Source organism: Labeo rohita, chromosome 10 (genome assembly GCF_022985175.1).
Source record: "Labeo rohita strain BAU-BD-2019 chromosome 10, IGBB_LRoh.1.0, whole genome shotgun sequence".
In the NCBI taxonomy this organism is placed as follows: domain Eukaryota; kingdom Metazoa; phylum Chordata; class Actinopteri; order Cypriniformes; family Cyprinidae; genus Labeo; species Labeo rohita.
The window spans coordinates 10,394,852-10,422,783 of NC_066878.1; the positions used below are offsets into that span (position 1 = coordinate 10,394,852).

At 35.7% G+C, this 27,932-nt stretch overlaps 2 protein-coding genes and 1 long non-coding RNA gene across 8 annotated transcripts in view; 1 reads left to right on the forward strand and 2 right to left on the reverse strand.

The window, feature by feature from the left end:
- grik1a (glutamate receptor, ionotropic, kainate 1a) overlaps positions 1–5,193 on the forward strand; it is an 82,516-nt gene extending 77,323 nt beyond the window's left edge. For 2 of the 6 annotated variants that reach the window (XM_051121863.1, XM_051121859.1), the window contains one exon: positions 4,275–5,192. In XM_051121863.1, coding sequence (XP_050977820.1) covers positions 4,275–4,427 — 153 coding nt within the window. In that variant the 3' untranslated portion in view covers positions 4,428–5,192. Of the gene's footprint in view, positions 1–4,274 lie in introns of all 6 variants that reach the window. The other 4 variants (XM_051121862.1, XM_051121864.1, XM_051121860.1 and 1 more) reach the window with 4 other exon arrangements.
- LOC127172549 (uncharacterized) lies at positions 4,386–12,458 on the reverse strand. The gene is made up of 3 exons (XR_007828643.1): positions 12,211–12,458; positions 11,717–11,834; positions 4,386–4,466 (listed from the first exon to the last, which is right to left on the reverse strand). It is a non-coding gene; the product is annotated as an uncharacterized LOC127172549 (long non-coding RNA).
- A 4,151-nt stretch (positions 12,459–16,609) lies between these two features.
- bach1b (BTB and CNC homology 1, basic leucine zipper transcription factor 1 b) lies at positions 16,610–26,481 on the reverse strand. Its single transcript, XM_051121670.1, has 5 exons — positions 26,364–26,481; positions 22,923–23,176; positions 21,744–22,826; positions 19,307–19,513; positions 16,610–17,204 (listed from the first exon to the last, which is right to left on the reverse strand). Exons 1-5 carry the CDS (start codon positions 26,368–26,370, stop codon positions 16,737–16,739), a joined length of 2,019 nt encoding a protein of 672 aa, XP_050977627.1. The 5' UTR covers positions 26,371–26,481; the 3' UTR covers positions 16,610–16,736.
- Positions 26,482–27,932: the final 1,451 nt, after the last annotated feature.

Consider the following 27,932-nt stretch of genomic DNA (forward strand, 5'->3'; position numbering starts at 1 on the left):
AAACAACATGATTAATATTCATGAACCCAGCAGCTCAATAATCCTTAGTGCTTTTTATATTGTTATTGGTAGTAAAATTCATAGTAGTTTTGTTATCTTATCAGTATTATTTTGAGTTTTTTCCCCCTTTTTTGTAGAAGCACTAAATGACAAACAATATCTTAAGGACCACCACCACTCCTAAGTTCAGTCAATATGACAAATATGCATTCGTAGATGGTTAGTCTAATTACTAAAGTTGAATGCTAAATTATTAAAATATCATATTATAATGCTTGGCTGACCGATGCTATATGTACTTTCAGGTGTTTAAAAAAACTATAGATATTTAATATTAGTCTGGTGAATAAACAAAAAAATAAAATAAATTACTAGCTAATTGCAGCTCTATTGCCAAGGTGTCCGTAAAAGTTAATAATAATATTAATAATTTTTTGAATTTGATAGGTGTCTCTCACATTGTCCCACAGCAACATTAAAATACATTATAGTAGATTAGTGTACAATGTTTTATAATAACAATTTATTCTATTTAGTGTCCCTTTCATTCAACATATTTAATCTTGGGGACATCCATGTTATTTGACATATCTGAGCATTTTTACAATTTTTTAAAAGTAACACAATAGTTACTTTCCCTTGTAATTATTGTGTGTGTGTATATATATATATATATATATATACACACACACACACACACACACACACACATACATATATTTATACACATATACAGTCATGGCCAAAAATATCGGCACCCTTGCAATTCTGTCAGAAAATGCAGTACTTGTCTTATTGTTTTTGTTTGCACTGCAACAACACAAAAACTGAGAAGAAAAGTCAAACTTGATCAAATTTCATCCTGAACTCAATGGACTGGACAAAATTATTGGCACCTTGTCAAATTGTAAGAAATAATTGCTTTTCAAGCATGTGATGCTCCTGTAATTTGTATTTAGACACACCTCTGGGAAGTAACAGGTGTGGGCAATATAGTAATCACACTTGCATCCAGTTAAAATGGAGAAAAGTTGACTCAACCTTTGTGTTGTGTGTCACACTGAGCATGGAGAAAAGAAAGAAGTGTAAAGAGTTGTCTGTGGATTTGAGAGAAAAAACTGGAATAACATGGACAATCTCAAGGCTACAAATCCATCTCCAGAGATCTTAATGTTCCTGTGTCCACTATGCGCAATATCATAAGAGGTTTACAGCCCATGGCACTGTAGCTAACCTCCATGGATGTGGACGGAAGAGCAAATTTATGAAAAATTACAATGAAGGATTGTTTGAATAGTGGATAAAGAACCCCGATTAACTTCCAAACAAATTCAAGCTGATCAGCAGACACAGGGTACAACAGTGTCAGCTTGCAATACCTGTCGCTATCTGAATGAAAAGGGTAGGTGACCCAGGAGGACACCACTGCATAAAAAAATCAAGACTGGAGTTTGCCAAAACTTATGTGACAAAGCCACAATCCTTCTGGGAGAACGTACTGTGGACAGATGAGACAAAAGTAGAGCTTTTTGGTAAAGGACATCATGGCACTCTTTACAGAAAAAGAAATGAGGCCTTCAAAGAAAAGAACACAGTCCCTGCAGTCAAACATGGTGGAGGTTCAAAGATGTTTTGAGGTTGCTTTGCTGCTTCTGGCACTGGATGCCTTGACTGTGTGAACAGTATCAAGAAATCTGATGATTACCAAAGAATTTTGGAGAGCAACATAGTGGCCAGTGTCAGAAAGCTACATCTCCACCAGAGGTCATGGGTCTTTCAGCAAGACAGTGACCTCAAACACACTTCAAAAAGCACTCAGAAATGGTTACAAACAAAGCGCTGGAGAGTTCTGAAATGGCTAGAAATGAGTCCAGATCTGAATCCCATAGAACACCTGTGGAGAGATCTCAAAACAGCAGCTGGGAGAAGGCATCCTTCAAATCTGAATGACCTGGAGCAGTCTGCAAAAAAAGAGTGGTCCAAAATTCAAGGTGTAAGAAACTCATTCATGGTTACAGAAAGCGATTGATTTCAGTTTTTTCTATAGGGGGGTGCTACCAAATATTAAGTTAAGGGTGCCAATAATTTTGTCCAGTGCATTTTTTGTGTTCTGTGTGGAATTGTATCAGATTTGACTTTTCTTCTTTGTTTTTTGTTTTTTTTGTATTATTCCAACATGTGAGTACCAAAACATTTGCAACTGCAACAATTTTCTGAGAGAAGGGTTGCATTTTCTGACAGAATTGCAAGGGTGCTGATATTTTTGTCCATGCATGTATATTAACGTATATGTATATATGTATGTATACACACATTATGTAAATAAATGTTTACTCTGGATGCGATTAATCGTGATTAATCGATTTGACAGCACTATTTAATAATTCTATTAGAAATATCATTAAAAAAGGGGTTTAGGAGAGTAAAGGTCAATGTCAGTTTTACTAATGAAAAGGCACATACAGAAACCAATGTCATGTAATGTTGTGATGAATGTTTTTGTCCTGTGTCAAGAACAATGAACTCCACTCGTTCACTTCTCCTTTGTTCCATAAACACCTGACATTGAGCGTACAGTCATGAAATCCTGATATCATTGTCTGAAATGTAATTAACTTTAGCTGTATTTGGCAGAGAAAAGACATCGAGTGAAGAGTTTTCATAATGACTTGATTAAATATTGATGTACTCAAAAGGAAAGAACAATTAAAAAGTCTAAGATTACGGTGGCTGAAATTAGCCCACAGGATAACCGTAGTCAGCCGGGAGCGAATCCACCGCTCACACAGAGGCTTTATCTGCCTCCCACGTCCCCAGCGGCACAAAGCTTTGTCTAGAGCTGTGGCCTTCATGCCTTGAACATCTCAAGACAGACAAAACCAGGACGGGTAGAATCACCCTGAACAAAGAAATCTGCGTTATCACAATCCACCTTTGTCCTGAACGCAGAAATCTCACCGAACTGAAACGATATGGTTTACATTTCCTCTCTCTCTGGTGTTTCTAGTCCAATTAACGTATTTTACGAACCTATATAATAACGTTTAACCTATAAAAAAAGCCTATTGCAATGACTGTCTTTTTGCATAGTTTGAGTGGGAAGATGACATAAAGCGACAAAAGGTTAGCTGCACTGAAAACAGATGAGCACAAAATATCCATTTAGAATCTGACAATGTGAAGAAAAACGTTTTCCGGTTTCCCAAAAACCCAAACATGACCTTAGCTGCTTTGAAACAATCTATATTGTATAAAGTGCTATATAAATAAAGGTGATCTGTAGGAATATGTGCATAAACTACTGGGTAACACAGTTAACAGGTAACTTAGTTGACATTTTTAGTGTTTTGGGCCTATAGTCAACATGGAAGCCTAGACCTACTGAGCATATGGTATGTTTAGAAATATGTTTTCATAAACAAAACATAAGTTTTAGTTAAATTGTCTTTGCAGCAATAATACTTGTGTAACACTGTTGACAGTCAGTTAATCCGCTCTTGACACAGGTTTGCTAGTTCAACCAATATTAAGGGAAAGAGAGAGAACAGAACTTCTAGTGTTTCATCCATGTGCATCTAGTGGAAATATCATACTGTGCAAATTATGCAAGAATGGGACAAACCATTCCTTTTTGACGGGGGGGGGTTCTAGTGGATAACTTAGTTGACAATGTTTTTTTGGACACAAGTTATATCACAGTAGACACTTCCTATTTTCAAAGCGCACACGTAAATGTCTTAATAATCTAATCTAATCTAGGCAAAACTATGAAATTAATTTATATTTGAGGTCATTTTCACATTTAAATGCAGAGTAGAATGAGCTGCTTTACAAAATACGGACAGCTGAATACCAGGGTTGTATGTGATATGAACATCATTTTTGAACAAAAGATATGGCTTTTCCAACATATAGTAGTGTGATTGGGAAAAATATATAATTTTGTACTAGAAAATTAAAAATTGGTGCTTTACATAATTTTACGCTTTTTCTATTCTAGTCTTATAACTAAAAGTGGCCTAAAAATAGAATCAGAAACAAACAGATGGAATGCAGCCAAAAATCTAAGCAGAAACTATTTTTTCCTATTTGTTTTTTTAATATCATAACACATGTTTTGCAGTGCAGACACACTATAAGCATCAAATTCATTTGAATAACCAAAGTGGACGCAGTTAGATTGTGTGCTTGTGTGTGTATGTATTGTAAGTGTTTCTGTGCGTGTGTGTGTGTGTGTAGAGACTCACACAAGCCCTCGTGTTCTTTTTTGACAGTGTGTCTCTTTCAGTGCTGTGATGGAAGACCTGGGCATGTCCCTCAGGTGCCACAAGGCGCTGAGGAAGAGAGGCAGACACAGAGGAAGAGCCGGCCTGTCTGGAGTCTTATGTAACCCCAAACGCATCCAGAGGAAAGAGACAATGGCCTAGATCCACGTCCAACAAGGAGCAGCTCTGCTTTTGACGTACCTGCCGGTGAAATCAAATTCTGAGGCTGTTTGTTTTTTCAATCAATTATGTGCTTTTTATTCATAAATTTGCAGGTTTTTATATCAGTATTATGTGGATTGTGTTGGTATTGTGTTAAGTACACAGGTAATATCTGAACTGAAAATGAAAGGGATAATTTATTTTGAGATATTTATTAAATTACAAGCACATTGCATTATACGGTAGCATTTTCTTGTGCTGTCCTTAATGTAATAAATAAAAGCGTACATTTTTTACACACACTTGGGCATTTTGTTCCAGCCGTTCTTTTATCAGTGACGCAGGTTCTATTAATTGCAACATTATATAACAACGGAAAATAATAAAGATGCTTCTAATCCGTGACTGTTCCAAAGGGAATGTAAGGCATGGCTGTTTCTCCATTACTTTTTTTCCATTTTGACCCTAACAATTCAAGACGTTCTCCCCTGCTACGCACAAAGCACATGCCTCTAGGGACTGACCGAAATATTCTCCCTCAAATTGAGGCACAATCAAATAAAGTTCAAAGGTCAGCCTCTGCTTCAAGAGCTACCTGCTCCATGACCCAGACAAATTACTCTCTGAAGATGAAACGCCTTTTCGCCAAAAATACATCAGATGTGTCTTAATGCATATCAAAAAAGATAAGACGTTCCAAGATGAGGACGATCTTCTTGATTGGATTTTTGTACTCCAGATGAATTTGATCAAGTGTCTATATATATATATATATATATATATACACATACATATCTAGACATGTTGGTGTCCATGTTATACATATATAGGCCAGCTGTGTCCAGACCAGAAAGACAATGCATTTTCTAGCACAGTTTTGGCCTCTGGGAAATTTCGACATGAAAGATGTTTTGTGGTGTTTGTGAGTCTGTGTACATGTGAGGGGAGGCTTGTGGGCTATTGGCAAACATATAGAAATTATAGCACTTCAGAGAGACTGAGGGCTATTCACACTTAAGAAGATAAGGACTGCTCGGGGCTGTTTGGGCCTGGCTGTCGGTTTCAAAGCCCTCAGACTTCACTGAACACATGTGAGAGCCATTGAAAACGACTTTCATGGAGTCCTTGCTTTAAAAGCAGGACCTATTATTATGTAGAAGTGGGGTTTAAATGCTGATTTTATTGTAATTTTTTTATTTAAAATTTCTTAGTATTTGGTTTGTCACAATGTCACAAACTTACCAATTAGTGGCCTATTGTCTATCTATCTATCTATCTATCTATCTATCTATCTATCTATCTATCTACCTATCTGTCTATCTGTTGTTCTCTATATATCTATCTGTCTGTCTGTCTGTCTTTCCATTCGTCCATCATTCTATATCTCTATCTGTCTGTCCGTCCGTCCGTTCTGTCTGTCATTATCTATCTGTTTGACTGTCTGTCTGTCTGTCTGTCCATCCGTCTGTTATTCTGTACCTCTATCTGTTTGTCCGTCCGTCCATCCATCATCCTATATCTCTATCTCTATCTATCTGTCCGTCTGTTTGTCCGTCCGTCTGTCAGTCCATCACTCTATACCTCTATCTGTCTATCTGTCTGTCTGCCCGTCATTCTCTATCTGTCTATCTATCTATCAATCTGTATGTCTTTCTGTTCCATATCTATCTATCTATCTATATGTCTATCTAATCTATCTGTCTCTGTCATTCTATCTATCTATCTATCTATCCATCTATCTATATGTCTATCTATCTAATTATCTATCTGTCTGTCTGTCCTTCTATTTCTCTATCTCTATCTGTCTGTCATTCACTAACTATCTATATGTCTGTCTGTCTGTCCGTCTGTCCATCCGTCCGTTGGTCTGTTCAGCATTCTATACCTCTATCTATCTGTCTGTCTGCCTGTCATTATCTATCTATCTATCTATCTATCCATATGTCTATCTATCTAATTATCTGTCTGTCTGTCTGTCCATCCGTCATTCTAATTCTCTCTATCTCTGTCTGTCTGTCTGTCTGTCATTCTATCTATCTATCTATATGTCCGTTTGTCCATCGGTCCGTCCGTCATGCTATACCTCTGTCTATCTGTCTGTCTGCTTGTCATTCTTTATCTATCTATCTATCTATCTATCTATCTATCTATCTATGTATCTATCTATCTATCTGTCTATCTTTCTGTTCTATATCTATCTATATATCTATCTGTCTGCCATTCTATCTATGTATCTATCATCTGTCTATCTGTCTATGTATATGTCTGTCTGTCCGTCATTCTATAAGTATCTCTCTGTCATTCGATTCTATCTATCTATCTATCTATCTATCTATCTATCTATCTATCTATCTATCTGTCTGTCTGTCTGTCTGTCTGTCTGTTTCTCGATAGCTACTGAAAATTCAGCTTTGCTATAAGAGAAATAAATGACATAAAATGAATATGATGAATTACATACTGTAACAAACTGTAACAATATTACTGTTTTACTGTTTTTAATCAAATTTTGATTTTGATCAGCTGTACCATCCCAAAATGATAAACTTGACATGAAATGAAAAATTCACCCTAGAAAATTTATTATTTTCTAATTGCGTAATATTGTTGAGGTTTTTTTTTTTTTTTCTTACATTTTTACTCAAAATGTGACAACTGGACCTTTTGTAAACAGTCTTCTTTCTGGTGACATATGCCAGAATTCTCCAGTCATTAGTTTATATTAAAAAAAAAATAATAACTTAATTCAAATAAATAAATAAATAAAATTACATACAATTGCATTGTTAATGTTATGTAAATCTTTTCCTCCTCCCAAAAATCACGATCACAAAGAGAATCACCTTAACCTCATAAATAACTTTGAGGTTTGCTCGATTTAGATCAAGTGTATAATATCAGTACAGCGTAACAACATCTCAGTCACAGCTGAGGGTCAGATCGATGTCCCCTGATAACAAATGCGATCAGCTTTAGTAAACAAACCTTGCAGATCTGATTCATGTGCTAGCAAGTGCCTCTGTGAAGATTAATAGCAGCATCACATGAGAACAGAGACGATCTGTCTGTCAGAGTATGGTGTCACTTACACACTAATGACAGATCAGTCTTCTGCTTTAAATTTTTATGCTAATGCATGCCGTTTGGGACAACAATTTTTAAGCTGTTTTTCTTTTTTTCCAAGATGTAAAGCCTGCATTTGGAAGCATATAATCTGACAGGCACCTTGATTCATTTTGAAACAGGAGGAAATTACTCTTCTGTTTCACATTCACCTGTTACTTCACAGACAGGTCTGCTCCGACTCTGTCTGCTGAACAGCTCGGTAGGACCTATGGGACGGTGTATGTCAAAGCAAACACATTGAACATGTTTTTTTCAAGTAAGGTTGAGAGGAAGCAGTAGAGAGAGAGAGATATAAAGAGAAAAAGACATCAGGTTGTTCCCCAGTGTCAAGCATAAACTATAAAGGCTGAACTCTAATGCAAAGTCAGTGTGTTTTCCAGATAGTGGTGCAAATTTACTAAATCAGGCCTGACATTAATCGACTTTCAATGCATGATTTGTTCAAAAATATGAATTCTGTCATGATTTACTCACCCTCATGTTGTTTCAGACCTGTATGACTCTAATACCACCACCTACTGGACTGAAGGATGAATTGCTGAATGGCAGCTCCTATGATTTTACTGTTCAGCTAATTAAATATTGAGTTGTTTTTAACATAAATCGATTGGAGCTGAAGACAGTCAAGATGTGCTGCCATTTAATTGAATTCACCCATCCGGATATTCATTAAATTTCTCCTTCCAAAGAAGATAGTCTATGGGTTTGGAAAGATGTAAGGAAATAATTTGATTATTGTTGGTTCAAATTATATTTAATTTTTTTTTTTTGTATCTATAACAGCATGGAAATCGTAGGCTGGAAACCTTAATAACAGATTTCCCCACAACAATTCACACAGGAAGTGCATTTAACTACCAAAGTTAAGGCATACACCTGCTGTCCGACATTACGCCAGATGCATTCAGCATGCTGGGTTATTTTATCTCAGCATGAGATGTCCATTCAGGCCTTTCTAATACACTGTCCCTGTTACCCAGAACTCAGCACACACATACACTCTCTAAACCATTTGGCTGTGATAAAGCCATCCTGTCTGTGGGTGGGATAAAGATTTTGAATGAGGGCTGCAGGTGCAGAGTTTCTGAAATGTTCCCAGGAGAACCCTCAAATGCACATTAAGCCATAGGAGATGACATGCACCAGTCCAAGTGCTCTATTAGAGCTAATGACTGTCCATTTATGCCAAATAGCAGTCACCTTTGTCTGGGAGACAAGCCTGTGCACTGATTAGACAACGGTGTTATTGCAGAGGTCTTTGTATTATGGGACATCAACCACAAAGATTCACACTGTGTAGCTGAGGAGTAGTTAGTTTAGAAACAAATAGACGTCTTGCTCTTGTTCTATTGGCTTGTAATTAGGTGAAGCCAAATGTGACTAATTTGCTATTAAAAGGATAGTTTACCCAAAATTGAATGTTTTGTTCTTTTCGGTCATAATTTAGCCTACTTACCCTCATGATGTTCCAAGTTCTGGTTTCAGTTCTGCAGCTGCTTAATGCTTTCAATTTAAATATACCATAAATACAATTCAGTAATTGGCCTTAAAGGGATAGTTAACCCAAAAAATGAAAATTCTGTCAATTACTCACCCTCTTGTCGTTCCAAACCCACAAGACCGTTGTTCATCTTTAGAACACAAATTAAGACATTTTTGATGAAATCCGAGAGCTTTCTGACCGTGCGTAAACAACAACGCTACTGACACGTTCAAGGCCCTGTTTACACTACTGTGTTTTCGTATTAAAATGAAAACGATCCTCGTCTACACTGGCAGGTTAACTGCATTTTAGAAATGATCTCTGTATACAACAAAAAATCTCCATTTTGGTCCACTTACACTGAAACTGTGTTGCCAAGTGTTGTCAACACTTGGTTGTTTTTAATGTCCAGTAACGTGATATTTATCCCCTTGGAATGCAAATTTTACCAGGGGAACCTTGCCAAAATGTTTTTACCCCCCAGAAAATGTTTTTTAATGTGGGAACCCTCCTCGAAATGGATTGGGCTAGTTTTGAGTATCAATTGGGTGACTTTTGTTGTGAAAACCAGGCAACCCTGCACTGAAACGCAACCCCAGAGTTTTTAAAATCAGGCTACGTTTACACTACAACAATGTCATAAATGGGAAAGTTTTTCCTTATGTTTTTGAAAAGTTGCACATATTCACGAAAACTGCCAAAAGCGCTATATTACATATGTCAGGCCAGTAGTTGATGTGCTGTTTGTTTGTGCTTGTTTTTAAAATCGACATGTACCGCACATGTCTACATACTTAACACGTACTATGCGCACACATGACGTCACTGTTTTCAAAGATTCCCGTATTGGGTGTTTACACGAAAATGATAACAGTGGCGTTTTCAAAAACTTGCACTTTGAAACCTGTTTTCAGTCCCCAAAACACAGTTGTTGTGTAAACGAACAGGCAAAACGCATAAAAAGTTTCCTGTTTTTGGCTGAAAACGTTGTCGTGTAAACGGCCCCTGAAACGGGGTCTGAAGGATTTTCGAAAGTCTCTGTTTTTGAGGGTCAAAAACACCGGAGTAGTGTAAACAACAGGTGTAACCGTACCAAAAGTTCTGCATTTTAAAATGAAAACACACTAGTCTAATTGTAGCCTTAGAAAGGTATTAAGAACATCGTTAAAATAATCCATGTGACATCAGTGCTGTCCGTAAATACTCTCTACACAGAAGAAAATAAATGGTTGAATAAAGTCATTATTTTTTTGTGCACAAAAAGTATTCTCGTAGCTTCATAAAATTAAGGTTGAACCACCGATGTCACATTTTAATGTTCTTACTACCTTTCTGGCTCTTGAACGTCAGAAAGCTCTTAGGTTTCATCAGAAATATCTTTATTTGTGTTAAGATGAACGAAGGTCTTACGGTTTGGAACGACATGAGGGTGAGTAACGAATTTTCATTTTTGAGTGAACTATCCCTTTAATGCTACTACTACTTCTAAGAATATTTTATTCATCAATATTTATAATTACTGACAAAATGTGTATCTTAAACTATACGCTGTAAAATGAACAGCCGTTAGTAACAGCTGCCTTATCTGCATATGTGACCCAGGACCACAAAACCAGTCGTTAAGTCGCTGGGATATATTTGTAGCAATAGCCAAAAATACATTGTATGGGTCAAAATTATTGATTTTTGTTTTATACCAAAAATCATTAGGATATTAAGTAAAGATCATGTTCGAAGAAGATATTTTGTAAAATTCCTATTGTAAATATATGAAAACTTAATTTTTGATTAGTAATATGCATTAAGAACTTCATTTGCACAACTTTAAAGGTGATTTTCTCAATATTTAGATTTTTTTGCACCCTCAGATTCAAGATTTTCAACTAGTTGTATCTCAGCCAAATATTGTCCTATCATAACAAACCATACATCAGTGGAAATCTTATATATTCAGCTTTCAGATGATGTATAAATCTCAATTTGACCCTTATGACTGGTTTTGTGGTCCAGGGTCACATATGTGTTTGATTCACTAAAAAGAATCGGTTCATTAGAACCATTCTTTTATTATTTGAACGTCACTGGTTGCGCTGCATATTTTTGAAAATAAATAAGTGACTCGGAATCATTCGTTCTAAACGTCGAAGATCTGGGTTTATGCTAGAGCTATAAATTCAGTTGAGGTGTTGTGGCAAATTGCAGTATTTTATGGTGTTCCGTCGCGTGGGTTTTGTTGTTCTTCTTCTTCCTTCTTTTATACATAAAAGAAGCTGTCAACCGCCAAAACGGACAAAACACAGAGAAAACACAGCCCCTACAACTTTTTATCATGTGTTAAAATCAGCTTATTGACGCAATCTTGCTAGTCCTGTTAGGATAATCGAGACATCAGATCAAATTTCATTTAATAGAAAAGAGCAGCTTAGACATTTTACTCAAGGAAGGTGAGTATCTTAAATGATGACTCCTAATTTTCTTTATTGGTTGAATGTTTCTTGAACTACTTGTGTCCATATTTTTATCAGCATTATTCCAGTACTGTGGGGCTCAGTTTTTTTTTTTTTTTAAATATAGCTTCTTTATGAAGATCTTTTGTAGAAACAGACCTCAGGTCACCCAGCTTGTGAGGTCAAGAGAGGAAAGCGAGAAGGTGTGTAGTGGGTGCTGTTATCTAACCAACCTTTATGTCCAGCACTGGAGAATTATTCTCTTTCTGTTGAACAAGGTCTTTGAGAAGATCAAGTTGAGGATAACGCAGGGACTGTGGAGGTGAACTTGTATGGAGCCGAGGTGATGTTCTGCAAAAACATAGAAATTAAGCTATTAATGACTCAGACCAAGTGAATATCATCGTATCTCTGCACTTGTGTAGTGCATCAGTGAATAAGAGCTTTTATTCAAATCCACACAGATGGCATAATATTACTGTGCTGCTGAATGTGATGATGTTTACTGCCAGCTTAAGGTTTTTTTTTTTCCTTTTTAGTATTTTGATTAATTCTGGGATTCGGTTTAGACCGCCGTAATACTGTTTTCCCTGTCCCTAATCTGCTAACCTCATAACTCTTAATCAAAACCCCCAAGCCATCCCTCTCTTTTTTTGTCTTCAACATTGTAATCTTGAATGAATGAGGTCACAGATTACGTGCATGTGACATGCGCCGGTCATCTTACCTGAAAACAGAACTTTGTGTTCCTGTGGCACGTTAAAATAAAACCATGGCACCTGGATCAAATGGCAAGCCACATACAGTGATGATCCACCAAATCAATTTGTCTCACAGAAGGATGCATCTGTGTTCTTCTCTTAAGACCTCTTCTTTCTCGGATGTCTTATCACAAGCTGCATGACCGCAACCCTGGCACAAAACACCAGTTGTCTTTTTGAAACAGACCAAAAGCATGCATTTTTGCCCTTGACAATTTACACGCTCTCATGCCTTTTCGAACAAGAATACAAAAGGAGATTTTTCCAAAGAAGTCTGTATACTTAGAGTAGTCTCCATCCACTTTCATATATGGAAAAGAGCAGCTTGGATATTCTGCTAAACGTCTCCTTTTGTGTCATATGGGTTTGGAATATTTCTTTCTGAGGTTGATTTCACATTTTCACATTGTGAAACACACATGGGACCCACATAAATTGCCCATTTTCAGCCCATGCCCACATAGATCCCATGAAGGTCCCATATGTTCAAACCTATATGGGACCCACATTGTGAAACACACATGGGACCCACATAAATTGCCCATTTTCAGCCCATGCCCACATGGATCCCATGAAGGTCCCATATGTTCAAACCTATATGGGACACACATTGTGAAACACACATGGGACCCAAATAAATTGCCCATTTTCAGCCCATGCCCACATAGATCCCATGAAGGTCCCATATGTTCAAACCTATATGGGACCCACATTGTGAAACAGACATGGGACCCACATAAATTGCCCATTTTCAGCCCATGCCCACATAGATCCCATGAAGGTCCCATATGTTCAAACCTATATGGGACCCACATAAATTGCCCATTTTCAGCCCATGCCCACATAGATCCCATGAAGGTCCCATATGTTCGAACCTATATGGGACCCACATTGTGAAACACACATGGGACCCACATAAATTGCCCATTTTCAGCCCATGCCCACATGGATCCCATGAAGGTCCCATATGTTCAAACCTATATGGGACACACATTGTGAAACACACATGGGACCCAAATAAATTGCCCATTTTCAGCCCATGCCCACATAGATCCCATGAAGGTCCCATATGTTCAAACCTATATGGGACCCACATTGTGAAACAGACATGGGACCCACATAAATTGCCCATTTTCAGCCCATGCCCACATAGATCCCATGAAGGTCCCATATGTTCAAACCTATATGGGACCCACATAAATTGCCCATTTTCAGCCCATGCCCACATAGATCCCATGAAGGTCCCATATGTTCGAACCTATATGGGACCCATATTGTGAAACACACATGGGACCCAAATAAATTGCCCATTTTCAGCCCATGCCCACATGGAACCCATGAAGGTCCCATATGTTCAAACCTATATGGGACCCACATTGTGAAACACACATGGGACCCACATAAATTGCCCATTTTCAGCCCATGCCCACATGGAACCCATGCTGCCCAGGTATAACCCATATGGGGCCCACATATCAATGTTGGCTGGGAACTGTCGCTTTAAGAAAGAGAATATTTTTCACTCACAAATTGTATTTTTTCATTATCAGGGTATGCTTTTCTAACTAAAATGCAAACATTTTATGATGTTGATTGTAAAATTAATACTCCAGTACTTTGCATACTGGGATACTGAGGTACTCAAAAAGAATGTGTTTTCTGATCGTCCTTTGTCATATGAAGATCAATTATAACCCATGGCTGTCTCTGTACAGAAACTGATGATGGTGCCAAATTAACCCAGGGGAATAGAACACACAAACATGAACATACTGTTCTGTAGCTGACAGCCGGACAGAATGTATCCATCAAAGTGATTGAAATGATGAAAAATGCCTCACAGCCTGTCATTATCCCAGCGCTCAGTCTTAGTTCTGCGACAACAGATTGTAATATGAAATAATTTCTCGAATTTGTCCTCAAGCTGTCTTTGTTTAAACTGGAGCGTGTTTACACATTACAGAAGCAACTACATGTCCTGTAATTATGATCGTTTATCAAGCACGAGGAGACCGAACAAACACGCCATTCTGTCTGGGTGGGTGCTGCCATCTGTTGGTACAAGAATATCACTGCAAATAACGAAAACCTTCGTGCCACTCAGGTATTGACAACTGTCAAATGTCAATTTTACTTATTTCTCTTACGGAAATTAACCATGGGTTTTATCCACCTCTTTCCTGAGTAACCGATGAGCGGCGCCATGATGGATTGTAACTTCAATTTGGCTGCTCTCGTGTTTTGGTCTTCATAGAAATCCATTAAAACGGGGTAAATAAGATCGACTATGTTTTGAACTTTTTCAATACAACTAAATATAAAACGTGCGCAGATTTAACATTATATTATCGCCTCAGAAAACCGTTCAGAAAAAGGTGGGTTGTAGTAAAAGTTTGACCGTAGTTTTTTGGCGTATTGATTACCATTTGTACAATCACAGTTTTGCTGCAAATACCATGGTTAAACTATGGTTAGTGTAACAAAACTATGGCTAACTTGTGGTTACCATGGTTTTTTGGTTTTATTATTAGTACAACCATGGTTAATCTTCGTCAGGGCTGACCTATAATATTTGCACACAGACTACCAGTCAAAAGTTTTTGAACAGTAAGATTTTTAATGCCTTTTAAATAAGTCTCTTCTGCTCACCAAGCCTGCATTTATTTGATTCAGAATACAGCAAAACCCGTAATATTGTGAAATATTTTACTGTTTAAAATAACTGCTTTCTATTTGAATATATTTTAAAATGTAATTTATTCCTGTGATCAAAGCAACATTTTCAGCATCATTACTCCAGTCTTCAGTGTCCTTCCGAAATCATTCTAATATGCTGATTTGTTGTTCAGGAAACATTTATTATTATTATTATCATCATCAATATTTAAAACAGTTGAGTAATTTTTTTTCTCGGGATTCTTTGATGAATAGACAGATGCAAAGATCAGCATTTATCTGAAATATAAAGCTTGTAAGATGATACACTATGCCATTTAAAAGTTTGGAGTCAGTAAAGAAATTATAGAAATTAATACTTTTATTTAGGAAGGATGCTTTAATTTGTTTAAAAGTGATGATAAAGACATTTATAATGTTACTAAAGATTTCTATATCAGATGCATGCTGTTCCTCTTTCTGTTCATCAAAGAAACCTAATTCTACTCAGCTATTTTCAGCATAATAATAATATTTTTGAGAAATCAGAATATTAGAATTATTTCTAAAGGATCACGTGACAGGATTAATGATGCTAAAAATTCACCTTTAAAATCGAAGAAATAAATAACATCTTAATATATATTCAAATAGAAAGTAGTTATTTTAAATAGTAAAAATATTTACAAATTTTAACGTTTTTGCTGTACTTTGGATCAAATAAATGCAGGCTTGGTGAGCAGAAGAACATCTTTAAAAGACATTAAAAACCTTGCTGTTCAAAAACTTTTGACTGACAGTGTACATATATTATGGTTTATTAACATTTAAAATTAGCTTTTATTTGAATGTTTAGTATTCATTTTTAATTTTAGTTAATTTGGTGCTTGTTCTTGTTAGTCTGTTTATATTTGTTTTTTTTATAGCTATATATATGCGTAACGAACTTAAAGTTTGAGTTTCATTTCAATAAAACTTGTAATCGTTTTAGTTAACAATAAGAACAATAGATTTATTTTCTTAAAAAAATCTAAATAAAATATATTAAAAAAATAAACTAATTAAAAGGAGAACAAGTCTTTCAAATATACACATTTTTATATCATAATTCATTTATTAACAAGCTTTCTGAAGAGAGGATTATTTGGTCTCAAGCAACTTGTTAGAGCAGGATAATCAAAATGTTATCATATTACATTTAAAAATAAAAATGATCCGACTTTTTATTTAAGGCAACATATACAATGAAACCGTTTTTGCTTACAAATGGATTTCCCTGCTGCTGCAACTGATGGAGAAAAAAAACACTTTTTTCATTACATAAAATCAACATTAGTGAAACTACAGTATGTGCAGTTCTCAACACCTGAGAGTTTGATTCCCAGATTCACTCGTCTCTTCGAAAGTCTTCGAGACATTTTGAGTGTCACAGTTTCAGCAAAAACAGATTTCAGCACAGTGTAGTCCAATAGCTTTATGTCCCCTGAGAAGGAAAAAGGTTTTATTATTGAGCTGTGAGATGAGGTTTGTTGTGTTGTGAGTCGAAAAATGATCCTGTGAGGTTGACTGATTCCATAAGGATGTGCGGATGTTTGGGGACATGAGTGTTAAAACTATAAATGATCGTTTTAAGTAAAGGAATACTTCATTGAACACTGACCAATACAAACTGAATGCTAATGCTTATAGAGTTTGAGTAGAAAAATAAAATAAAATATACAACCTACGATCAGACGAGGACAGTAGTGATGTCACGTTTGTTAAATGCACCTTAAGTGAGTGATTAAAGTCCTTCAGTGATTTTCCATGGTCCTTTCTTCAACCAACACATTTACTTTTACAATTTGTCTGTTTCATGATTGCTCATGAGAAGATCAGTGGCGAGTTTAAAGTCCATTGAACTACACTCGCTGTTCTCAAAAGCCAAGGCGTCAGGAGGACAGGTGCGTGACTGAGCTTCTACGACCCCAAGAGGTAACAGGTTCTGTGAGCTTGATTGTGCAGCAATATTTTCCACTGAGGAACTAACTGGTGGGTTGGCTCCAGAGCAACAGGTGTGCGTGGAGAAGTCTGAAGCCTGCGGCAGTTGTGTGTCGGGACTCTGAGAAGGGTCTGGGGAGGGGCACAGGAAGGCAGTCAGCGGGCATTCTGGAGAGGAATATTTGGCCAGCACCTGAAGCTGCTCTGGTCTGAGGGCGGCTTCAGTACAGACCCTCTCATACAGGCCTGAGTAATTCTGCCAGGCCTTCATCTTCATCTGATTCAGCTTTATCCTTTCAGTTGTCAGCTTCTCTCGCTCGCTCCTCTGCAGAGCACAGAGAAACAACATATATACAACATATTTCTGCATTCTTTCTTTTACACAAGTGCATCGATTCGCTTTAGAAGGCCGTTGTAAACCCTCTGGAGCCATGTGGAGCACTTTTTATGATGGATGAATGCACTTTATTGGACTTGAAAATCTCAACACCCATCTACCGCCATTATAAAGCATGGAAGAGCCAGAAAAAGCCTAGCCAAAAAGTTGCAAAAGTTTGACGGTTTTCAGTTTGGAAGATTAAAGTCTAAATGTTTTGAAGACAATACAGTCTATTACCAAAGCTATGTGGTTGCTATGGTACCCAGGGCGGTTGCTAAGGTGTTGCCATGCGGTTGCTAGGGTACTCAGGCTGATTCCTAGGGTGTTACTAGTACGCTGTTATCATGATTAGCATGTTGCTAGCATAATTGTCAAGTTACTAACATGTTGCTAGCATAATTGGCAAGTTACTAACATGTTGCTAGCAAGATTAGCAAGTTACTAGCAAGTTTCTAGCATGATTAGCTTGTTTCTTGCATGTTCTAGCATGATTAGTAGGCTACTAGCATGTTGCTAACATTTTTAGCAAGTTACTGCCATGTTGCTAACATGTTTCTAACGTGATTAACAAGTTATTAGCATGTTTCTAACATGATTAACATGTTACTAGCATTTTGTAACCATAATTAGCATGTTGCTAACATGTTTCTAGCATGATTACGATGTTGCTAACATTATTAGCAAGTTACTACCGTGTTATTAACATGTTTCTAACATGATTAACAAGTTACTAGCATGTTAGCATGATTAGCAAGCTACTAGCATGTTTCTAACATGATTAGCAAGTCACTAGCATGTTGTTAACATGATTAGCTTGTTTGCTACCATGTTTCTAGCCAGATTAACAAGTTACTAGCATGTTGCTAGCATGATTAGCAAGTTACTACCATGTTGTTAACATGATTAGCATGTTGTTAACCTGTTTCTAGCATGATTAGTATGTTGCTATCAAGATTAGCAAATTACTAGCATGTTGTTAGCATGATTAACAAGTTACTAGGATGTTTCTAGCCAGATTAGCAAGTTACTGGCATGTTTGCATGATTAGCAAGCTGCTAGCATGTTTCTAACATGATTAGCAAGTTATTAGCATGTTGGTAACATGATTAACATGTTACTAGCATTTTGTCAGCATGATTAGCATGTTGCTAACATGTTTCTAGCATGATTAGTAGGTTACTAGCATGTTGCTAGCATGATTAGCAAGTTAGTATCATGTTGTTAGCACGATTTGCAAGTTACTAGCATGTTTCTAGCTTGATAAGCAAGTTACTAGCATTTTGTTAGCACGATTAACATGTTATTAGCATGTTGCTAGCAAGATTAGCAAGTTACTAGCATGTTGCTAACATGTTTCTAGCATGATTAGCATTTTGTTACCAAGATAAGCAAGTTACTAGCATGTTGCTAGCATGATTAGCAGGTTTAAATCAACAAAAATTAAAAAAGGAGTTGATTCAGTAAAAACCAGCCAAAACCAGCCTAGACTGGTTGTTTAGTCTTAGATGGTTTAAGATGGTTGGTCTTTTAGCAGGTCTCCTAGCTTGACCAGGTAAGACCGATCAGCTAAAAAGAGGCCAAAACCACTTTAAAACCAGCCTGGGAGACCAGCCAAAGCAACAAACCAGCTTAGGCTGGTTCTGCTGTTGTAGGGAGTTGTTAGACTTTGCTATAGCAATAAACAGCTTAAATGCACTACAGGTTTCTTTGTATAAAAGTTTTCACCCCCTCAGTGAAAGTCTATGGGATTTTTGGTGGTTTTGATTGTCTGGTTTACGAAACTATAAGCCAGATCAGTTAGAAAAGATATAGCAACCTGAGTCAGACCAGTCTAAAGGTCTGGACCGAGTTTGGCGGTTGTAGCTTTAAAAGTCAAGGAGATACACTTTAAAATTTGGTCTCAGAAGAAGACGAAGAAGAAGAAGTTTAAATAGGATTTCAGTAGATTGGCTTTTTCAAGCTTAAACTTAATGAGGTATTTGAAGTGCCAGATGAGTATGCAGCTATAAACTTTGAGCCTGTAGGGATCACTCAGACTATATTCTCACCAGTTTCTCGATTTCACACTCCAGGTTGTGTATGCAGTCAAGCTTCCGCTTGCGGCAGCGGCGGGCTGCGATCCGGTTTTTGCTCCGTCTGCGGATGTCATGCACGACGTCGAGCTGCTCTCGTGTCAAGCACTGCTGCTTCAGCATCTGCTGGAAGTCGTTCCTGCTCAGGGACACGATCTGATCCACAGAGAGCGGCAGCGCCATCTGGAGGAAAACAATCAACATGTCTGTCATCACCTAAAGAAATATGTCAGATTCTTCCTGCTTTAGTCAAGGAAGCAAATCTGTTTATATTTGCCACACTATATTGTCAGCTTTGCGCCACATTCAGTGAGTAAAAGATTTATAGGTTAATTTTTCTATTAAGATGCTCATTCAGCAATCATGTGGACTTTGATCTGCACTATGAGTCTGACAAGTCATTCTTAGGTGTGCAAAGCATGGATGATTCCAGCCTGCTCAAAAGGCACTGAACCGTGCAAAGTCCAACAAACGTTAACAAATCTAAAAATGCTTACCAGAGGTGCCAGGTTTTTGCTTGGTAATCAACTGCCAGCTGTATGAAATTCTAGTGACTAGATAAGATGTCTCGAGATACAGCAATTGTTGGTTTGAATAATATTTCTTTATTAACATTGACTTAATAGCAGGTCTGCTGATAAATGGTCGGTATCTAGAGAAAATCATACGACAATGCTATTAACAGGTAAAGTCAATAAGTAACTAACTACTGCTGTGGCAATTAATTGCGATTAATCACATCCAAAAGTTTTGTTTACGTAATATATGTGTGTGTACTTTGTATATTTATTATGTATATATAAATACACATACACATATAAATATTTAAGAATAATGTTTATATTTATGAATATTAATATAATTATATGAATATATAGAAATAAACATATGCATGTAAATAAATGTAAATATTTTAAAAATATATACTTTATGTGTTTTTATATACATAATAAATATACAAAGTATGTATATGTATATATATATATATATATATATATAAAATGTACATAATCATTTGCTAGCACTATAACTAACTTAATGTTAACAACTTTAGTGTAAAGATTATTAATATAATTATTAATAACTATAACTAATTTAATGTTAACAATTTCAGTGTAAAGATTATTATTATTATTCCTGTAATATGATTATATTTATTAATACAATGAATTGTATTCTAACAATACTAATATTCATTATTGTTGTTATTGAAATGCTGTTATAATACTATTTATTATTGTTATTGTTAAAATGCTGCTATAATAACAACAGCAAAATAATAATAATATATTTTTTAATAACATTCATAATCTGTAAATTAAAAAAAGGTATAAATTTGTGAACATTTAGACTGCAAAACAACTTTACATAACAATAACAATAAATAATAATAATAATTATTATTATTACCACTATAATGAGTATAATTATATTTAGTGAATAATTAAATTTATAAATTATAATATAACAAAACTAATATTTATTATTATTATTATTATTATTATTAATGAATTGCTGTTACAATAACAACAGCAAAATAATAATAATACCTGTTATTTTTGTATACATTATTCATAATCTGTAAAGTTAGACTGCAAAACAACCTGACATAATAATAGTAATAATAATTACTACTACTACTACTACTACTACTGTAATATGAATATAATAATATTTATTAATATAATAGATAATAACAATACTAATATTTATTATTATTATTAAAATGTTGTTTAATAACAACAGCAAAATAATAATAATACATAGTATATTTGTATAAATTATTAATAATCTGCCAATTAAAAAAGTAACATTTGCGACCATTTATATTGCAAAACAACTTTACATAATAATAATAATAATAATTGTTATTGTTATTATTACTACTACTACTACTACTGTAATATGAATATAATTATATTTGTTATTATAATGAATAATAAAATATTATAACAATACTAATATTTATTATACTATGATAATAATTATTATATACATATATAAAAATATAATATGTATTATTATTATTTTGCTGCTGTTATTATAACAACTTTTAATAATAATAATAATAATAATTATTATTATTATTATTATATTTGTATAAAATATTCATAATCTGTAAACTGTAACTTAAAAAATTGTAACATTATTTTTATCATCATTTTTTGTATTATTATCATTATTATATTCTCTCTGCTTAGGATCAGTCTATAAAGTTAGTCTGTGATTAATTGATTTTGATTTAGATTTTTTTGTCCAGCAGGACAATTGGAAGTTTGATCACTTAAAAATGTAATGCACATCTTTCCTTAACAAACCGCACAATTTCATGCATTATTCAAGCACAAAAGCTTAGGGATAAGAGTTTGTTCACACCGTTGAAGCACCGCTAATAAATACAGGCAGCTCTCACCTCACGCACTCGTTCACTGCTGTAAGACTCACTGTCCCCCTCTGTGTCGAAACTATCCGAGTCCTCCCCTGATTGATTGGAGGGCATGTATGGACTATCCTGTGACATTGGTCCCCCGTCTCCATCGTGCAAATGAGCGCCTACCGCACCGAAGTCCTGCAGAAATGGACACTCCACTGCTCTGGGATCCGGTTGGCAGCTTTTCAGACAGTTGAGATTTGGGGGTTTCGCCACCAAGCCCAGGCCAGAGGGAGGCGCCTGACAAGAATCCGGCCAGAACGTGAGCTGTTTGGCCACCTCTATTTCCTCTGTGCTTCTCTGTTCATTGCATCGGTCATCTCTGAGCGCCACGTATGGCCTCATAATATCCTCCGGTCCTGAGCGAGGGGACATTCCCCATTTTGAAGAGTCACAGATTGATTGTGCCAACTCGTTACAGGTTGGAAATGATGGCTGGCCTGTGCAAGGACCAGGATTCAGAGAACAACATTCAGGTAGAAGAGAAACTTCATCGCCAACGAGAGGTGTCTTATCACATGGTAAGTTCTCATTGCTTGAGCAAGGGAGGCAGTTTAAGGAACAGTCGTCTTCTGGCTTGTCAAGAGACATGGGTGTCGAGCCACAAGCATCCAAACAGGATCGCTCCTTCCCACAAGCTATTTGAAACTTTCGGTACTTCGGGCACAGGAGGGAGTAATCTGTGTCTTTCTGGCTTTGACAGCTTTCTCCTACGTCCTCAATAGCCACCGAAGGAGGACAAGATGTCTCTTTGACTTTAAGCTGAAGCTGTGCGGGCTGAAGTAATGATTTGTTTTCATCAATAACATCATCCTTGTTATTCGAGCTCGATTCAGCCTCTTGTGATTTGCAACATTTGGTTTTGCAGCACTTCCTCTGGACTTTTGATGCACTTTTGCTGCTGTCAAAGAACTTGGGGAGAAGGAAGTCAAAGCAGGCTTTGTCCAAGTTCTTGAAACCAAGAGCAGAGGCGCAGTTACGGATTTCCAGCACGTTCTCTTTGGTGAAGAGGAGTTTTGAGGTGTAGGCAAACTCCAGCAAGGGTTCAAATCCCTTTGAGGTAACCTTTAAAAGGAAAAAACTATGTATTTTAAATCAAGGGCATAAAAATGCATCATATCTCACATAAATGTTCAACATAACTTTTAGTTATGTTGTTACCTCATCAGGAACGTGGATGATTATCCCTTCAGGTGTATGGCTGGACAAGCGAGTGCTGAAATAATCACTGCAGGACGCCAGAACTGCCCTGTGGGCCCGAAAACTCTGGTTCTCTGCTACGACCGTCACATCACACAGAAGATCTTTCTTTCTCTGCTCGTTGAGACATTGCAGGACGTGGGAACTGTGCACAGACGACTGAAAGGTGAACTTGAATGACTTGGCGTTTTCCACCGACATTCTGAGAGTTTCATCTGTATGGGGAAAACATAAAGAACAGATTTACATGCAGTGTTGCCAAGTCTGTGGTTTTCCTGTGGAATTGGGCTACTTTAAGACTGTTGCTGCGGGTTGTTTTTTGATGTCCGCGGGTTGAGTCGACCTCAGTAATGTCATATTTAGCCCCTAAAATGCAAATTTACCAGGGGAACCCCAACAAAAAATGCATATTTTATCCCCCAGAATGCCTCAAAACGCATTTGGACTAGTTTTGAGCTGGTTTTGAGAAGCAATTGGGCGGGTTTTGATGTGAAAACCCTGTTTACATGCTTGATTCAAGGAAACCATCATGTGTACTAATCCTGACTGAGATGATTTGGTTATAAAACAGTTTGACCGTTGAATTTCCGAGACTTTCTGTTTTAGTGGATAGAGATGTTTCAGTCATATTATGGATGTTGCATGTGGCGATTTTAAAGAGCAATTTCCAATCAATTAAATATTTTAGAGCTCAGCATAACTTGTAAATTACATATTCACTATAAAGATAAACACAGTTTTAAAATCTGTGATTTTAACACAAGAACAGTGCTTGCCAACTTTTTCAGCAGCATTGGTTTAAGCGTTGGTATAAGATTTTTGTTATAGAGTTATAACCTATGAATCAAGTGAAATACCTAACTAGAGGTAAATTAGAACATTTTCTTATTGTTTATTATATATCAAGAATATGCAAGAACTGTGCATATATTCACTGCCATTCAAAACCTTGGGATCAGATTTTTGGGGGTTTTTTTTAAGTTTCCTTATGCTCATTAAGCCTGTGTTTATTTAATCAAAAATACATTTAAAAAAATGTAATATTGTGAAATATTATTACTATGTAAAATAAAGTTTTTCTATTTTTTAATATACATTTAAATCTAATTTATTCCTGTAATCAAAATTGAATTTTCAGCATCATTACTCCAGTATTCAGAAATATTGAAGCAACCTTCAGAAATCATTCTAATATCCTGATTTATTATTATTTTGGAAAAGGTTGTGCTGCTGAGTATATTTTTGTGAAACCTGTAATACTTTTTTTCAGGATTCTTTAATAAATAAAACATTCAAAATAACAGCATTTATAAAATAGAAATCTTTCCTAACAATATACACTACCGTTCAAAAGTTTGGGGTCAGTACATTTTTATTCATTCTTTTTTTGAAAAAAAAAAAAAAAAAATTAATACTTTTATTTAGCAAAAATGTGTTAAATTGATAAAAAGTGATAGCAAAGGCTTATATTTTGAATAAATACTGTTCTTTTTTACTTTCCAAAAAAAGCAGCACAACTGTTGCCAACATTGATAATTCTAATAATAAATTAGCATATGTGACCCTGGACCACAAAACCAGTCATAAGGGTCAATTTTTTGAAATTGAGGTTTATAAATCATCTGAAAGATGAATAAATAAGCTTTCCATCCGTGTATGGTTTGTTATGATAGGACAATATTTAGCTGAGATACAACTATTTGAAAATCTGAAATCTGAAGGTGCAAAAAAATCAAAATATTGAGAAAATCGCCTTTAACATTGTCCTAATGAAGTTCTTAGCAATGCATATTACTAATCAAAAAATTTTTGATATATTTACAGTAGGAATTTTACAAAATATCTTCATGGAACATGATCTTTATTTAATATCCTAATGATTTTTGGCATAAAAGAAATAATTTTTGACCCATACAATGAATTTTTGCCTATTGCTACAAATATACCCCAGCAACTTAAGACTGGTTTTATGGTCCAGGGTCACATACTAGAATGATTTCGGAAGGATCGTGTAACACTTAAGAGTAATGGCTGAAGAAAATCTGGCTTTGCATCACAGAAATAAATTATATTTTAAAGTATATTAAAATTGAAACCATTATTTTATATTGTAATAACATTTCACAATATTACTGTTTTTTCTGTATTTTTGATCAAATAAATGCAGCCTTGATGAGCATAAGAGACTTCTTTACAAAACATTACAAGTCTTACTGATCCCAAACTTTTGAATGGCATATCATATACCATTGACTACAAACTCTTCATGGATCTATAGGTTATTGTCTATAAGTTTCTGTGGAGGAAGTGATTTTACTTCTAGAACCTGCCTGTAACACTGTTATTTATTTCACTAGTTAGCAAGGAATAGGAAATGGAAAACCCGGAACGAAGTGACATTTTGTGTGTTGGAGGGTAAATTTATACCACTTCACTCAAGACTCTGTTCCAGTTTTGTGCTTTGCTTGGCGAGTTTTCGATTGTTTTGGAATTATTTACTCATTAACTGAGCAATTTGTGTCTCAAACATACGTTACTCAGTCTAAACTCCTTGCCCACTGAACTTGTATGACAACTATCGCATTTGCAACTGTTTTGCTGACGGCCAAATTGCAACGCGCTCTTGCTTGCGTGATATTATAAAAACTCTTAAGTAAGGGTAAAAACAAAAACGCCTAGAGTAAAAAAAATCATTGAAACACTCAATACGTACGTGTCACTTGCCCACGGGAGCTCCTTATCTCAGTAATGTACTGAGAATTTGACCTAGTCAAGTCCTAAGTGTGTGTATGCGCGCGTGCGTGTGTGGCGCAAGAGTGTGCGCGCTCACTGCTGACTCATTGGGTTTTGCTGATAAAGGATGAGCAAGCGTTTTCCCCGTCTGTCCCTTTACTTTAAACTCCTCCACTTTGCGAGGAACCTGAGGACCGGTTGCCTCATGCTGGAGCATTTTATGTTGTTAAACGGACACATTTGAACTCATTTGCCTAATGCTGTGTCGAGTAAAAACAACAGACGCGCCTTGGATGTAATAAAAAACCGAAGCTTACGCTTCTGTCACAAAATCTAGTGAGCCTCCTACCTAGACAGCTTACCAGGCGCGCTTTAAATGCACGAATAGAATCTTCGGAACGCGGATACGACGGTCAAAATGCTGCCTAGGTAGGGAGCTCATTATGTTTTGACACACAGCCAACGTCCGATAGGAAAAAATAACATATGTATAAAAGAATACAGTCGTGAGCATAGTAAAACTCACAGTCGTCTGGCGTGAAACAGAGTAATATCAAAATTAAACCATTTCATATGTTTTACATTTTTAAACTTTAAACAAACTTCACCGATCTTTCTGTTTCTCCTGACACACAAAACTGACAAAACCACGAGATTGTATACACTCACCTGTCATATCATCGGAGAGTGAGAGGAAAAGCTGGATTTGATACTACATACTAACTGGCTTGCTTAAAGCGCTCACTTGTAACTATGAAAACAAGGAGGTGCTTGTGTTTCACTCTTGTGTCATGTGACTTCTGCCAAAAAATTGTTTTTGTCCCGCCTTCTCAACCACAGCCCTCCTTTCATTGGCCCGCTGTCCTGTCAATCATTGACGTCACTACTTCCTTACTTTTCGCCGCCAGACCTATTTGGTTTTCACCCACAGACACATATTTTAACCTCCTTAGTTCCGAGTTAGAAAACTTACAAACAGTAACAAAATGGGATATTCACTGTATTGAATATTTAGACTTGAGCGCGTGAAATCACGCTTTCAGTCAACTTAATTAAATCAATAGTGCTTAAAATCTTAATTTAATATCATAATAGTCTTTTTTATGTAGAGTCAACAGTAAGATTTTTAATGTTTTTATTTTTATTTTTAAAGAAGTCTTTAATTTGCTCACCAAGCCTGCATTTATTTGATCCAAAGTACAGCAAAAACAGTACAAGTTTGAAATATTTTTACTATTTAAAATAACTGTTTTCTATTTTAAATATATTAAAATGTAATTTAATCCTGTGATTTCAAAGGTGAATTTTTAGCATCATTACTCCAGTCACATGATCGTTCAGAAATCATTCTAATATTCTGATTTGCTGCTCAAAAAACATTTATTATTATTATTATTGTTGTTGTTATTATGTTGCAAACTGAGCTGAGTAGAATTTTTCAGGTTTCTTTGATGAATTGAAAGGTCAAAAGAACAGCATTTATCTCTTATCATCATCAATTTAAAGCACCTTTGCTAAATAAAAAGTATTAATTTCTATAATTTATTTCCCAAAAAATAAAAAATCATATATTAAATAAATATATATATTTATTATACAAATATTGATGATGATGATGATAATAATAATAATAAATGTTTCTTGAACAGCCAATCAGAGTATTAGAATGATTTCTGAAGGATCATGTGACTGGAGTAATGATGCTAAAAATTCAGGTTTAATCACAGGAATAAATTACATTTTATAATATATTCAAAAAGAAAGCAGTTATTTTAAATAGTAAAAATATTTCACAATATTACTGTTTTTTGTTGTACTTTGGATCAAATAAATGCAGGCTTAGTAAGCAGAAGACACTTCCTTAAAAAAACATTAAAATTCTTAAAAACTTTTGACTGGTACACTCTTAAAAACAAAGGTGCTTTACGATGCCATAGAAGAACCTTTTTTGTTTAAATGGTTCTATAAAGAACCTTTAACATCTGATGAATCTTTCTGTTTCACAAGAGGTTCTTTGTGGCAAAAGAAGATTCTTCAGATTATAAAAAGGTAAGAAAGAGATGGTTCTTTGTGGAACCAAAAATTGTTCTTCTATGACAAGAACCTTTTAAAGCACCTTTATTTTTAAGAGTGTAGCGTATTTTCTAGTACAGTTTACTTAAGGTTAGTAATTACGTGAACATGTGAATGTGTGTAAACACTGTAGTGTAAAATGCCACTCACTGAGTCTAAATGTTG